Source organism: Wolffia australiana, chromosome 3, assembly GCF_029677425.1.
Source record: "Wolffia australiana isolate 7733 chromosome 3, ASM2967742v1".
Classification (NCBI taxonomy): domain Eukaryota; kingdom Viridiplantae; phylum Streptophyta; class Magnoliopsida; order Alismatales; family Araceae; genus Wolffia; species Wolffia australiana.
The window spans coordinates 20,921,954-20,937,090 of NC_135837.1; the positions used below are offsets into that span (position 1 = coordinate 20,921,954).

The following is a 15,137-nucleotide window of genomic DNA, read 5'->3' on the forward strand; positions in this document are numbered from 1 at the left end:
AGACGTGGGACGGGATGAAAAAATCATCCCGTCAGGCGTTGGACGGGACGTGGGACGAATGTATTAAAATTTTCTTTTATGATTTTTTAAATGAAAATTTTAAATTTATATGAATTGGAACATCTATCATTTTCATTCCTGATGTAATATGGAGTCAGGACAGGACAGTACAGTAGGCATTGGGGATTGGATTGGATCGGATAGTTCGAATTTTGTTCGAAAGATTCGCACAAACAAATGCTGATTTGGACTGATCTGTTCAAATCTTCCAATGGAACAGACACTTTGTTCATGTTCGGTTGAAAGTTTCGAACGAACAATTTGGTTCGTTCGTGTTCGATCGGCCATTTATTCAAACTGTTCGGACAAGTTCGAACAAATGGCCAGCAGGTACTGGCGGCTTTCTCTCTGGCAGTCGCTGGCATCCGCTGGCCGACACTGGCGGCAGCTGGATTTGAACATTCGATTCGATCCAATTTGAACAACATGTTACAATCGGATCGAATTTGAACATTCGATCTGAACAGCCATCTTGTTCGAACAATCCTCTCCGAACCCGATGCGCAGATCAGGTTCGGATCGGATCTGAACTTGACAGATCGGTATTCGTATTCAGTCGTTCGAATGCCCGATCCAATCGAACATTTGAACAATCTGTCCGAATCCCCGATCCCTACAGGACAGGACAGTTTGGGTCGATCTCAAAAATATGGGACATGGGACGGGACGAAAACGGTACTGAACCGTCCAGCATCCCCATCCCGGACGATCATGCACTATAAATAGACATTGGTAAATATACAAATTACAGGCATCCTTCGTCTGTCCTCTCACCCTTCCATGCGGCATCCCGTCTCCGAAGATAAGTTAATTGAAAGCAAATTCTGAATTAATGATAGTTGTATTAGTTGGAAAAATGGGTTTTAGTTATAAGAGTTGTAAACTATCGACTCCAGTAGTAAATATTATTGTGCCATGTTCAAGAACTCCCTATATTTTTTTTATGCACATAGTTCATCAGTAGTAAAATAAACTAAATTGGTTTCGAAGGTTCACTAGTAGTTATTCTTCGGAATAGGAATTATGAGAGGGAGAAACTATACCTGGAAATGTTGAAAATAAAACAAACAACAAATTTGAAATTCTTCAGGACTATTTGGATTAATGGTTTCTTTGTCGTTGTAGAGAGGCTTCTATAAAAGATAATCTCTGCAAAAAATATGGATTGGAAGGAAAAAAAAAACGTTCTTCCTAAAATTGATAATCTAGTAGAGAGGACAATCCCTACAAAACTGCCATCCCGGAAGAAATAATGGAAAATACACATTTATAACCTAAGACATCCCAAAGGTGGAGGACTTAAAAGGTCAATACAAAGATTGATATGCAACAGGAAGGATGCCAGGGAAAAAATGGAAAGATGCAAGAAAAAATTGTGAGAAAAAATCAAAAAAAAAAAGAAAAAAAAAGAAGAAATAAGAAAAGAGCTATCATTGACTTCCTGAGGTAGTGCCACTGAGATCAGTGCTGTAATCTTGATTTCCAAATGCCATTCTTTGGAAAATTCTAATCTCTTCAGAGTGCTGAGCCAAGAAGAAGAGCTCACTTTGGCCCGGTTTTAATCCGTTGTGAAGATCATCGGACTGCCCCAGGCCCTCAAGAGCTCTCACAACCTAATAAATATAAAATTATATCAACAAAGCATATTGATGAATGGATAGACAAAAGTTCAGAACAGATGGAATGGTACTGTATGGACTTCCATTCAGTCACCCATTACAAGGCTTGTTGTTTAGACAGAACAGATGAACGACACAAGGTCAATAAAAATAAGATTTTAATATATGATGAATGAATGGGAGTAGAAAAGGGGCTTAATTTTGTTTCCACTCCGAGGTCCAGACAGATGACTGACGACAGTTTAATTCAATCCTGTTCTATTTGTCATCCGTCTACAATAAAAACGAACTAACAAGGATCACTAAATAAGATTAGACAGAACAGATGAACGACACAAGGTCAATAAAAATAAGATTTTCATATATGATGAATGAACGAGAGTGGATGAGGCTTAGTTTTGTTTCCATTCCGAGCTCCAGGAAGAGAAAATGTGTTTTCTTCACTATAACATTCAAACCTCTTGCAACCTAAAAATGGAATAAAAATTAAGAAGCCAGGCACGGAATTACAATTTGCAAGGATAATTAAGGCCTCTGTGTCTCTAAAATTGAAGAACAACAAACGAACTAACAAGGATCACTGAATATAATAAGTGTCCGATTCAAAGTGTTATCAATAGTTAATATTGAGCAAAGATGACCAATAAAGATCTGTTTGGAGGAATTTTCAAGAGCTTTCACCACCTAATATAAATATTATTGTTAGAATCTGATATCCACATGCGCTTTATTTCTTTATACCCATCTTTTCTATTTTTGCTGTCATACCCCTGTAACGTCTAGTTTTTTTCTGAACTCGACAAGTATTATAAAATGCTTATTTCCCTACTGAAATTAGTGACGGTTTACACTCATGGTGCTCGACCAAAGCTTCCTACATCGTATCAGAGCATCATCAGGTGCTATCTCTCTGACTCTTTACTCTGCATCACATCTTCAATATTTGCCTGCAGTGCCATTTATTTGTTTCTGACAGAAGGAGCGCACCTGAATAGAGCCTTAGCCCTCCCCTTAGCCTGGGAGAGCTCTTGGATAGAGCCTAAGCCCTCTCCATTGCCTAGGAGAGCTCCTGAATAGAGTCTTTGCCCACTCCTTTGCCTGGGAGAGCTCCTGAATCGAGCCATAGCCCTTATCCACTGTAGACAAAAATCTGTGGGAGCTTTCGCCTCACAATACCTCCAGGGAGTAACCCTAAAATTCAATTTTCTAGCGCCTCTAAAGTTTCAGGTCACCCTTTCCACTGAGTATGCAAAAAATGTATTTGAACTTCCAAAAGATACCTGAATTATACAAACTAAAGGGCCCCAATCTCCTAGCGCGAGCTGATTACGCGAAGATGATCCTACTTTGGATGCCGTAACCTCCCACATCTTAGTGAACCACCTCCAAATGTGTCTAATCCCTTACATGAAAGCTGCCTGGAAGCGGAACCCCTAATTAAAGGGTGGCTGTTGGATACAATCGATCCCACAATGGGTCATCATTTTTTATAGCTTTGCTCCAAATGTGGAATCGTGGAGTCGAGTACATCATATGCACTCCAAATGGATTGACAAATCTAACGTCACTTTCCTAGTTATGAAATCGACTGGTTTAACCCAAGGGGATTTGAGTGTGTTTGAATATGCCTCAGCTTTGGAGTCTATCTGGAATGAACTTGAATATTACTTTGCCATCAAAAACCCTGCTTCAGGAAAATGCACCCTTGTACTAGAAGATAGAGTCCATAAGTTCATTGCAGGGCTGAGCTCCAAGTTTGACACATTGAAAACTATGCTCATGAACAAAGAAAGTACCACCACGTTTCCAGAAGCTGTCAAAATGACGCAACTTGAGGAAAGTTGCCTCAACGTCCTGCATGCTTTTGACCTCACACTGACAACTACTGCCTTTTGCTCCAACTTTGCGAATTGGAATCCATCTTCACAGGGCCCGAATTCTACTCGAGTAAATTATCCGGAGATCCTCAAGTCTCCCAGGGAGCTATCAACTCACTGGATGAAGCTAAGAAGAAATTGTGGTGCTCCTACTGTCAAAAGCCTAGACATGTTCGGGGAACATAAACTCCATGGGAAACCTCAACTTGGACAGTAGAAGGCATTCACTCACCAGCACCACCCTCGACGGTATCAGCTGAGGACACAGAAAAGCTGCGTCAGGAGCTAGAACATCTACGGCAACTCCTCACAGCTGCCTCCATCACTGAAACTTCCGAGACACCTTCCTCTGAGCTCACTACTCATCAATCGACTTCAGAAGGCAAATATGTGGCTCTTACAAGTCTCACATATATTCTTAAAGGGACATCTAATGGTGCGGGGATCCTAGATTCGGGTGCAACAGACCATATGACTCCTAACATACATTTCTTTATTCATCATACCCCCTTCTCTCCGGATAAGAGTGTACTTACTCACTGCCCATTGAACTTTGCTTCCTATTCCTGGTTTCGGTACATTTTTTATCCTTGTATTGGACGATTTGACAACGCTCTTCCTGACCCAACTTGATCTGGACCTTCTTTCAGGGATGTTGAAGCAGGTTGATCTGAAGACAGGACTCAAGCCCAGAGTCTTTGGGTCGGTGGCATTTGTTCATGTCCACAATCAAGGGCGAGGAAAATTTGACCCAAGGGCCATTAAATGTGCTATGGTTGGCTACTCATTCTCTCAGAAGGGGTACAAATGTTTTCATCCCACAACTGGTAAATTCTTTATTTCAGCAAATGTAACCTTCGATGAGATGCAGTCATATTTCCACAAGAGCAACCCAAAGCCATTAGGAAGTGACAGTACATAGTTAGAATGGATGCCCTCAAGTGTTGAAGCAGAGAGCCCCCAGTCAGGCACAAGTACATCTGAGAAACCAAGCTCGTCAGAAAATGAAGCTGATATTGGCCAGATTGAACCTGTTGAGATTACATTGGTGGACGACGGTGTCAGAGAAGTTGAAGAAGGTAACTATAATCCACAACCTGAGCCTGAGAAAGCAAGTGATCAAACAACACCAGCAGATCAGTATTATTGGCCTATAGCCCTTCGAAAGGGTGTATGAAGCTGAACCAAGAAGGCTATTTACCCAATGTCCAATTACTTGGCCTATAACAGATTGTCACCTCGGTATCAGACTTTCCGGAGTAACCTGGTGGATGTGGTGATCCCACGATCTGTAGAGGAGCCTTGTCTATGCCAGAATGGAAAGCAGCAATGGACCTTGAATTGCAGGCCTTGGGAGACAACCACACATGGGATCTAGTACATTTACCTGCGGGAAAGAAAGTTGTGGGATGCAAATGGTTGTATTCACCAAAGTACAACTCTGAGGGAACATTGGAGAGGTATAAAGCTCGGCCGGTGGCAAAAGGCTTTACTCAGTCATATGGCATAGACTATTTTGATACATTTGCACCAGTGGCAAAATTAAATACAGTCAGGATACTTATTGCACTGGCAGCTCATTTCAGCAGGGGAATATTTCAGTATGATGTGAAGAATGCATTCCTGCATGGTGAACTTGATGAAGAGGTGTATATGTCCCCTCCACCTGGATATAATCTGTCTACTGATGGACAAATGGTGTGTAAACTGAAGAAGGCTCTATATGGACTAAAACAGTCACCTCGAGCTTGGTTTGGGAAGTTTACAAGGTCTATGAAGCAGCTGGGATATCTTCAAAGTAATGCAGATCACACTATGTTTTTCAAGCACAGTACAGATGGAAAATTGACTATTCTACTAGTATATGTTGATGATATCATAGTCACTGGCAGTGACATAGAAGAGACTAGAAGACTGGGTCGATGTCTATCTCAGGAATTGGCAATTAAATCACTTGGGACCCTACATTATTTCCTGGGAATAGAAGTGGCTCACTCCAAGGAAGGTATCTGCCTTTCACAACACAAGTACATACTCGACTTGTTGAAGGAAACAGGCAAGACTGCCTGCAAATCAGCAGCTAATCCCATTGACCCCAATGTGAAACTTGGAAGAGGAGAGGACAGTGCACCCGTTAATCGAGAAGCTTATCAAAGACTTATTGGGAAGATGATTTATCTCGATCACACTCGCCCCGATATTGCCTTTGCTGTGGGAGTATTGAGTCAGCATATGAATGATCCAAGAGAGATTCACCTACAGGCAGCTCATCGAGTCTTGGCATACCTGAAGAGGACAGTGGGGCAAGGACTTCTATTCTGACGGACTGGTAATATATCAGTAAATATCTATACAGATGCAGATTTTGCAGGGTCAGTGATTGATCGAAGGTCAACTTCTGGTTATTGTTCTTTTATTGAGGGAAGTCTGGTAACATGGAGTAAGAAACAACAGGTTGTTGCGAGATCGAGCGCAGAGTCAGAACTCCCAGCACTTGCCCAGGGCATATGTGAAGGACTGTGGATTAAGTGCATCTTGACAGAGCTACGAATCAAGGAAGAAGACCCAATTGAAGTGTATTGTGATAATAAGTCAGCAATTGCCATTGTTAACAACCCTGTTCAACATGAGAAGACCAAAAATATTGAGATTGATCGACATTTTATAAAGGAGAAGATTGAAGCTGGTATTGTTACTATTGACTATGTTGGATCTGCTGATCAAGTAGCAGACATCTTTACTAAGGGACTACCTAGCCCGGGAGTACACAGGCTAGCCACCAAGCTGGGCATGACTAACATACATACCCAACTTGCGGGGGGGGGTGTTAGCTGATGCCCTATTTCCTATTTCCCTATTTCTCTATTTCGAATTTCCTATTTCTCTCTTTCTATTTCTTACTATTTCGTGTTTCTCTCATTATTGGGCCTGGCCCATTACGAATGTAACTGTTACTGGATCTGTATTTATACAGGTCCTGCAAGTTAATGACATGAGGCTTTTCGTCTTCCTCTTCTTCCAAACCCTAGCCGCCAGGAGTGAGAGAGGGAGATTACAGGTTCTAGAAGGGATCCTGACAATCAGCTAACTTGATATGTCTTAGTTGATCCAGGAAATCAACTACTCATGACCTATTCACTGAGATTGGATGTCTTCTTGTGAACACGACCACAGGATGGTGGATTTCACTCCTTGCTGAAGAGAGGCAGAGCTTATTTTATTATACAGTGGAACGACAAACCTTGGGCAAGCTACAACAGACCCTGAGGGCCCTCCACAGTACTATGCCCAGCACTCAAAGGACCATCGCTGGCTCAATCACCCATCCTTCCCTACCCTGCAGCATCTCTTTCCTCATCTCAAAGCCTACATGTGGATATTTTCTGTGATACTTGTCACAAGGCTAAGCATACCCGTGCTAGCTACTCTCATGGAAATCATCAATCCCATATATTGCTGTGAATTAACAAATTATATATTAATTCACAGGAATACATGGGGCTCCTTAAAAGCCTACATGTGGGGGGAAGAGATAGTATATTCATTTATTGGTGACAACTCCCAATGACATTGGCCTGTTTAATGACCCACAAGGCAGATCTACATGGATCATGACTATTTTTTTAAACATGATCAAACTACAATTTAACCAAAGGATCAAACACTTTAGATCAAATAATGCCATAGACTATGTAAATAATGATCTGAAATCATTTTTCTGAAAATCAAAGGCTAATTCAAGAGACATCTGAAGTTAACAGTGTCCAACAAAATGGGGTGGCTGAAAATAAAAATAGACAACTCCTCGAAGTTACAGGGGCATTAATGCTTCAAAGTCATGTCCCCGATTTTCTGTGGGTTGAGGATTTCTTGACCAGTACTCAGTTAATCAACCAATGGCCCCCTAAAGAGCTAAAAGGAGCCAGTCCTCATGAGGAAATGGGGAAACATGTTAATTAGTCATGCTGCAACCCCACCTACCACTGAAGGTATTTGGTTTTGTCCCAATGTCCTTCTCACCACCACACGGAAACTAGCTCCTCAGTCCCTGAAGTGTGTTCTCCTCGGCTACTTACTAACACACAAAGGTTATCAGAACTATGATTCCAATGACAAAAAATAGTATGTTACTCAAGAAGTCAAATTTGATGAGAAGACTTACTACTATGGGTCAGAAATCCTACACAGCACATCGCCACATCCAGCACCAGAAAACAATGGGATTTAGAGGAACCCAACTATGATGTGGATCTTCCTTCCCTTTCCAAGAACAGTATCAAGGCAAGAACTGACATATCTAATCATATACCTACACTACAGGATGCGGGTAGACGCAGGGCACAGAACAATATCCACAACAGAAGGCCCCAATTTAGGTCATCATAGAAGCAGATGCCTCAAGACAATCTAAAGCACCCAAGGCACGATATAGCAAGGATATCTGAAACATAAGAAAGCATCAAAGGAATCCACTACATACTCTCTCCTAACCCAAATTGTTGGAGAGGATGGCATATCTCTCAACCCATGTCAAAACTATCTGTCTCCCAGTAACCTGTCCACTCAGTATGAAGCATTTATATCTAAATTTGCATCTCTTCCACTTCCCAACAATGTGTCAGAGGCCTTAAGAACATGAAACGGAAGCCTGCAATGGATCCGGAACTACAAGCTTTGACTAAGAATAACACTGGAATCTTGTACCTTTACCATTCAAGAAGACACTGGTATGTTGTCAATGGGTTTTGATTGTAAAGTACCATCCAAATGGCGATATAGACCATTTTAAAGCATGTCTGGTAGCTGAAGGATATACACAAAAATATTGTTTCAATTACAATGAGACCATTGCCCTGTGGCATAGATGAATACGGAATGAATCATTATTTCTCTTGCAGCCATAAAGGGCTGGGATCTACAAAAGCTAGACGTAAAGAGTCCCATAGTAGATGGACATTTGGATGAAGAAATCTATGTGCATCTTCTACCTGACTTCAAAGACGCCCAATGCAACTATCTAGTTTGCAAACACGACAAGGCTTTGAAATTGCTCAAACAGTCTCCAAGGTTATGGTTTGGAGAATTCACAAAAACTATGTTCTATTGTAAGCCAAGCAACGGGATCGCACGCTATTTATGAAACATACTGCCAGGGGAATAGTTCCCTGATTAGTGTATGCTGACTATCCATAGGAAATTTCGAATGTTGATGAACAGCTAGCTAAAGATTTTGACATTAAATGACTGGGTAGACTCAAATATTTTTAGGACATTGATATGAACCTTGATCTAGGTTCGTATCGGAAGGAGGTTGGAGGACGAGGTAAGGTAGAAGTTCCCGGGGTAGAGAGGTGAAACGGGAATGGTAGAGGGCCCAGCAGAGGGGGGAGGGATCAGCCGGGGACGAGCCGCCTGGAGATGCGGTGAGGAAGAGACGATCTCGGGGGACGGGGATCGTGAAGGGAGAGGGAGGCCAGACCTGGACTTGGAGAGGGGGAGACAAGGCACTACTTCATTCTTCTTCTTCTTTTTTCGCTACCCTCCTAAAGAGAGGGCATCCCTATTTAAAGGGAAATACATAATAGCAATTGTCTAAAATGCCCCTGTGGGCTAAATGACGAAACTACCCCTAGATAGGTTTAGGATCCTATCAAGGATCCTATCAGACATCAATGTGGCTTGTGCACCTAAAGGTATCATTTTCTCCCTGTTGAAATATACCTTTGATTTATTAAAGGAAACCAGCTCAGATGCAAACCAGCACCTACGCCAGTTGATCCAGACCATAAACTAGGTCTTCCATGAAAGTGCCCCCATTGATAAAGGGAGATATCAAAGATTAGTCAGAAAATTGATCTAATTAACCTATGCTGTTGGCCCGGTGAGTCAATTCATGCAGGATACCAGGGAAGTACATTATAGTGCAGTGCGTGGCATATTCAGATATCTTAGGGAATAGTTTTAAAACCTACTTAATACCGATGGTGATTATACGGGTAATATTGTTCACCGACAATCCACTTCAGGGTACTGTGCTTTCCTTGGGGGTAATCTCTTCTCGTGGAAGAGCAAGAAACAGACTGGTGCCAGGGTTTAGCACCAAGGCCGATCTTCATGCACTTGCTCTAGGCATCTGTGAATCATTGAGGATCAAGCATTGTCTCGCAGAACTCCAGCCACCTTGTTCCAACATGTATAATGAAATACGCATTCACACGACTAAAACAAGTGGTAGTCTACACTCACGGTGCTTGACCTGTTTCCTTATTTGCTGCCCTAAGTGTTCCTCTCTCTCTCACGCTTGCTCAAGATCGTGTTAGATTGGTCTTAAAACTTCCTACAACTATTATCTGAATAACTATGCGAAAAATTTTCAACGGCGAGAAACTAGAAAAAAATTGAATAAAAAGTTAACAAATGGGCAGGATTAGAGAGGGAAGACAAGTTCGAGGGATAAACAAGACCTCTAGCTGGCTAAATTAGAATGCTGACTCACAGAATTATCAAGAGCTCTCACCATCTAACATAACAAAAAATCACAGAGCAAAGCAAGAGAATGAAAGAAAAATGCCCATTTCAAGAAATTCTCAAGAGCTCTAGCCTCTTAAAAGAGAAAAATATTAAATGAAAATAACCCTCGTGTGACCAATAAACAAAAAAAAAAATCATCAAATTGCTTATCAAGCTATCCAACATGATCGAATCCAAGAGACATACACAGGAGTTTACTAACCTGGCTCATGCGAGGTCTCATTGCTGCTGAATGCCGCACACAAGCAGCGGCTACTTCCATCATTCTAAACATTTTGTGTTCGTTATACTCATTACCCAGTCTAGGGTCAACTAGATTATCAATAACTTTGGCTTCAAGCGCGCGTGACATCAATGGGCGAGCCTGAAAAGTTAACACATTTACCTTTTCAATCTCGCAAACAAGATCCACATTTTTAAAATAATTATGCTAAAATGATTGAGGGTAGGGGTTGAGTCTCAGCGGATCAAATATTAGATTGATCTGACAGTCCTGATCGCGACTGACCAAAATATTTGATCGGTCACATTCTTTGGGCCCTGATTGGATCCAATGGGCCAGTGTGATCAACAGGTCCCTCTGATGATAATCACCAATCACAAAACAGAACACTCAAATCCAATCCAATGGCCCATTACACAGAATGGGCAAGTCTGTCCACTCGAAGCCGGCCACATGGCGCTCCCAGGAAGTATGTTCCAAAGAATAAATTGCATCAGATCCGTTCAGATCTGATCTGATCTAAAGATTGATCATAAGATTCAATCGTTTCTATGGACTGGAACTTGACAAGGCCGAGTACACTGATCTGATTGATCATTTGATAAATTGGGAATCGAATGTCAGAGCCACAGTTGAGGTTGACCACAGTCTTACTTACCCACTCAACAAGGCTCTCATCGCCAATTGGCTGAGACACGTCAACGGGCTTCCGACCGGTGATGAGCTCCAGAAGAACCACCCCAAATGAGTAAACATCTGACTTGTCAGTCAACTTCCCGGTTGATGCGTATTCGGGTGCCAAGTACCTGAAACATGAGACAGCACATGCCACATCAACACAGAAAAATCTTGATGAGTTAAAACAAAAGGGAGGCGGAGGCTGCACCCAAATGTCCCCATCACACGCGTGGTAACATGTGTGTATGTATCCACGGCCAGCTTTGCTAGGCCAAAGTCAGAGACCTGGTTTTTCACAAAAAAATGAAAATTTAAGAAATATTCTGGTCAAACAAAAGGAGTCCTGTTGACTTTCGATGCAAGCGAGGGTAACCTGAGCTTCAAAGTTATGGTCTAATAGGATATTGGAGGATTTAATGTCCCTGTGGATGATCCGAGGATGGCCTGGAAATAATAATAAGATAAGCATCAAGGAAATATCTGCCAATAAATGAGAAATGTACTCTAAGTCAGGCCAAAAAAGGCTTACAGTCTTCATGCAAGTAAGCTATTCCCCGAGCTGCACCTTCAGCTACTTTCAGCCTGGTTGCCCAAGCCATGAAAGGCCTATCTGCACCTGTAAGGTACAAAGCTCCTATTCAATGACCATTTACTCTTACTCTCTCTTCCTCTTTGTGTCGGTATTCTTATTTCATTGGTCGTATATCTTCGTCTCCATTACAATAGATAACTAAGATTCAATTCGTATCTCTATCATTGCCTTTTTCTGTGTCTATCTCTATCACTATCGATATCTCAACGTCTATATCTATCTCTATCAATATCTATGCTAATCTCTGTATCTATCTTTTTCTCCATCCCTACATCCAGCTCTATCTCTATCTCTATCTCTATCACTATCTCTACCTCTATCTATTTCTGCATTTTTATCTATATTTATCTCCATCCCAACACTACATCCATCTCCATCTCTATCCCACACACAATGTCCATCCCTATATCTACCACCACTTCTACCTCTACCTCAACTTCTCTCTCTGTCTCCATCTCCCACGAGCACATGCTCACACACGAACACTTGAATCAAAATAAAAGTGGAGAGAATCCAATTTAAAGATCAAGGAGACGATAAATTATATTCCTCATAGGAACTGAAGGAAGAAAAAAAGAAATAAAAAAATCAACAAAAAAATGGTAACACTGACCGTGGAGATGATAATTGAGGGTGTTATTGGGCACAAAATCATAGATGAGCAGGCGTTGCTGATCTGAGATGCAATACCCAACTAAGGAAACCAGATGGCGATGATGAATTCGGCTGATAGACTCGAGCTCAGCTCTAAACTCTCTTTCTCCCTGTCCGCCGCCGGCCTTGAGCTGCTTCACCGCCACCACTCTCCCGTCCGGCAACCTTCCCTTATACACGGGTCCGAATCCGCCCTCACCAAGCAGATTCTGCCTCGAGAACCCATCTGTAGCAGTAATAAGCTCTTCATAGCTGAACAGCGGCTTAGACCGGCCAAGGTCCGCCGGCGATGGCTGGAACGTAGACCGGGTAGAGCTCTCTCTCTGGTCGAATGTCCGGCTTCTTGACAGGGGCAGCTCTGTCCATCAGATAAAAAAATTTTAATTTTGATGAAAAATTGAGTTGTCTTTCTGACGAGGAAGATGGAACCGGGTACCCGGGAAGAGCAAGAAATAATAGAAAAGAAAGCATATTTTTTAAAATGAGCTTTTTATGAAGGAGGATGAGCACCGAAAGCCTGGGAAGAACAGGAAAACAAATTTTGATGCGAAAATGTGTTTTCGATCGACGAAGATGCGCACAGAAGGGCTGGAAAGAAGAAACAAAAATAAAGTTCGAGGCCAAAATGAGTTGAAAATCGTAGGCTTTGGAAGAGCAAAATAGGATGATTTGGACGCAAATTTGATCGAGTAATGTACAACGAGAGGCCCGGGAAGACAAAAATTCAAACAGAAAAGAACGAATTGTGATTGGAAATAAGTTCTCCGATCGAGGAAGTAGAGTACCGGAGGCCTGGGAAGAACAAAAAAGAATGAATCTGCAGCGAAAAAACATAAGATCATCGAACAGACTCCACTGCGAAACGAGATTTTCGACCACGGAAGATGCTCATCGCCGGATGCCGGAAAGATCAAAGAAAACAACAAAAAACGAACGAACATGGAAGCGAAACAACGATTTCCGAAATCCGATCGAGGAAGAGGAATACCAGAAGCCAGGGAAGAGGCCGCGGACGAGGGGGTGATATTCCCGTAAGCCGGAGAGAACCCCTTCGCCTTCCTCCTCCTCCTCCTCCTCTTCACCGCCCACAGCAGAAACCCTAGAAAGATCAGCGCAACAACCCCGGCTATGGCGGAAACTCCAGCAATAACCCCCGCCTTCGACACTCCCTCCGACGACTCCGCCGCCCCACTCGACGACGAATTCCTCCCCGATCGCGCCGGCGGCGGCGCAACATTTATACTCCTCGGCGGCGGCGGCGGCGGCGGAAACCGCGCTGTACTGTTCGTCGACGGCGGCGACACCGCCGGCGGCAGAGCTGGCGGCGGCGGAGAAGATGACGGCGGCTCAGCCTCTGGCGGCGGCGCCGCCGCCGGAGACGATGACGGCGGCGGAGAAGATGACGGCGGCTCAGCCTCTGGCGGCGGCGCCGCCGCCGGAGACGATGACGGCGGCTCAGCCTCTGGCGGCGGCGGCGACGGCGGCGATGGCGAGATTTCCGGCGGCGGCGGACGGATAACTGTCGGCGGCGGTCGGATGATTGACGGCGTCGGCGGGGCTTCGGAAGGCGGCGGAGCGGAAATAGGCGGCGGCGGCGGGGCTTCGGAAGGCGGCGGAGCGGAAATAGGCGGCGGAAGGGGAAGGAGCGGCGGCGGCGCTGGCGGCGCTGGCGGCGGAGAAGACGGCGGCAGAGGAGGAGGCGGCGCTTCAGGCGGCGGAGAAATTGGCGGCGGAGCAACTGGCGGCGGCGGAGAGGACGGCGGCGGGGCGGTTACTTCCGGCGGCGGAGATGTCGGCGGTGGCGGAGACGTCGGCGGCGGCGCCGCCGGAGTCGGCGGCGGCGCCGCCGGAGACGGCGGCGATGGCGTAGGGACGATGGGAGAGGCGGTCGGCGGCGCCGCCATTGCTGCCTGCTGCTAGCGGCGGCGGAATGACGGCTCCTTCCTCATCGCTCCGCCATTAACGCTCCTCCAAGATCTGCGCTGATCGATCTTTAATCGCGAAAAATCTCTCGGATTAGGGAAATTTCTAGCGCAAATGCGAATTTCTCCTCCAATTCTTGCGAAAATTCCAGCTGAAATTCGGATTTTTGGCAGCGATTAAAGGAGCGTGATCAGATCTGGCGGAGTTTTTGGATTAGATCAGTGGAAGGTTGGGACGAGGCAGGGGGGAAGGGGGGAATGGAGTATTTTCTTACTTGGTTTAAGGTGGAATTTCAAATATTGAAAGTCTCGTGGGGATTTCTCTCTTTGGACTCTCTCTCTCTCCCTTGGTTAATAAGTATAGTCTCCGCGACGCGTAACCGGGGTCAGACTTGGTTGATAAGTCTCGGATCTTCTCTCTCTCTCCGTCACAGTCTCTCTCTTTCTCTCTCTACTCTCTCCTCTCTCTTCTCTCTCCCTCGCTCTCTCTACCTGTCTCTGCTCTCTCTCTCTCTCAGCCTCTCTCTCTCTCTCCTTCCCTCTTTCGTTCCCTCTCTCTCCTCTCTCTGACTCAGACTCTCTCTCCTCTCTTTCTCAGAGTATCCCTCCCCTTCTCTTTCCCTCTCTCGCTCCCCTTTCTGCCTTTGACTCTCCATCTCTCTTCTCTCTATCTCAGACTGTCCCTCTCATCCTCTCTCACTCCCTCTTCATCCTCTCTCTGCCTTCGACTCTCCATCTCTCCTCTCTCTATACCTTTTGCCGACTTTCTCTCTCTCTCCTCTCTCTGCCTTCGACTCTTCAGTCTTCATCTCTCCTCTCTCCCCCTCTTGGTCTCACACTCTCCCTCTCCTCTCTCCCTTTCTCTCTCCTCTCTGTCTCAGCCTCTCCCTCTCCTCTCTCCTCTCTCTGTCTCAGACTCTCCCTCTCCTCTCTCCCCTCTCTCTCTCCTCTCTCTGTCTTGGACTCTCCCTCTCCTCCTCT

The 15,137-nt window shown here is 44.4% G+C and overlaps 1 protein-coding gene across 1 annotated transcript; it reads right to left on the reverse strand.

Moving 5' to 3' along the window:
- Nucleotides 1–1,310: 1,310 nt before the first annotated feature.
- Nucleotides 1,311–14,496, reverse strand: LOC144701273 (proline-rich receptor-like protein kinase PERK15). The gene is made up of 8 exons (XM_078573042.1): nt 13,223–14,496; nt 12,194–12,592; nt 11,518–11,604; nt 11,362–11,432; nt 11,197–11,273; nt 10,969–11,116; nt 10,290–10,451; nt 1,311–1,673 (listed from the first exon to the last, which is right to left on the reverse strand). Exons 1-8 carry the CDS (start codon nt 14,136–14,138, stop codon nt 1,491–1,493), a joined length of 2,043 nt encoding a protein of 680 aa, XP_078429168.1. The 5' UTR covers nt 14,139–14,496; the 3' UTR covers nt 1,311–1,490.
- Nucleotides 14,497–15,137: the final 641 nt, after the last annotated feature.

Coding starts and splice junctions, on each gene's coding strand:
- LOC144701273 (XM_078573042.1), bottom strand. CDS start 14,138: ATGGCGGCGCCGCCGACCGCCTCTCCCATCGTCCCTACGCCATCGCCG. Junction 11,433..11,517: donor AGCTTACTTGCATGAAGACT/GTAAGCCTTTTT, acceptor TATTATTTCCAG/GCCATCCTCGGATCATCCAC. Junction 10,452..10,968: donor ATGAGAGCCTTGTTGAGTGG/GTAAGTAAGACT, acceptor TTAACTTTTCAG/GCTCGCCCATTGATGTCACG.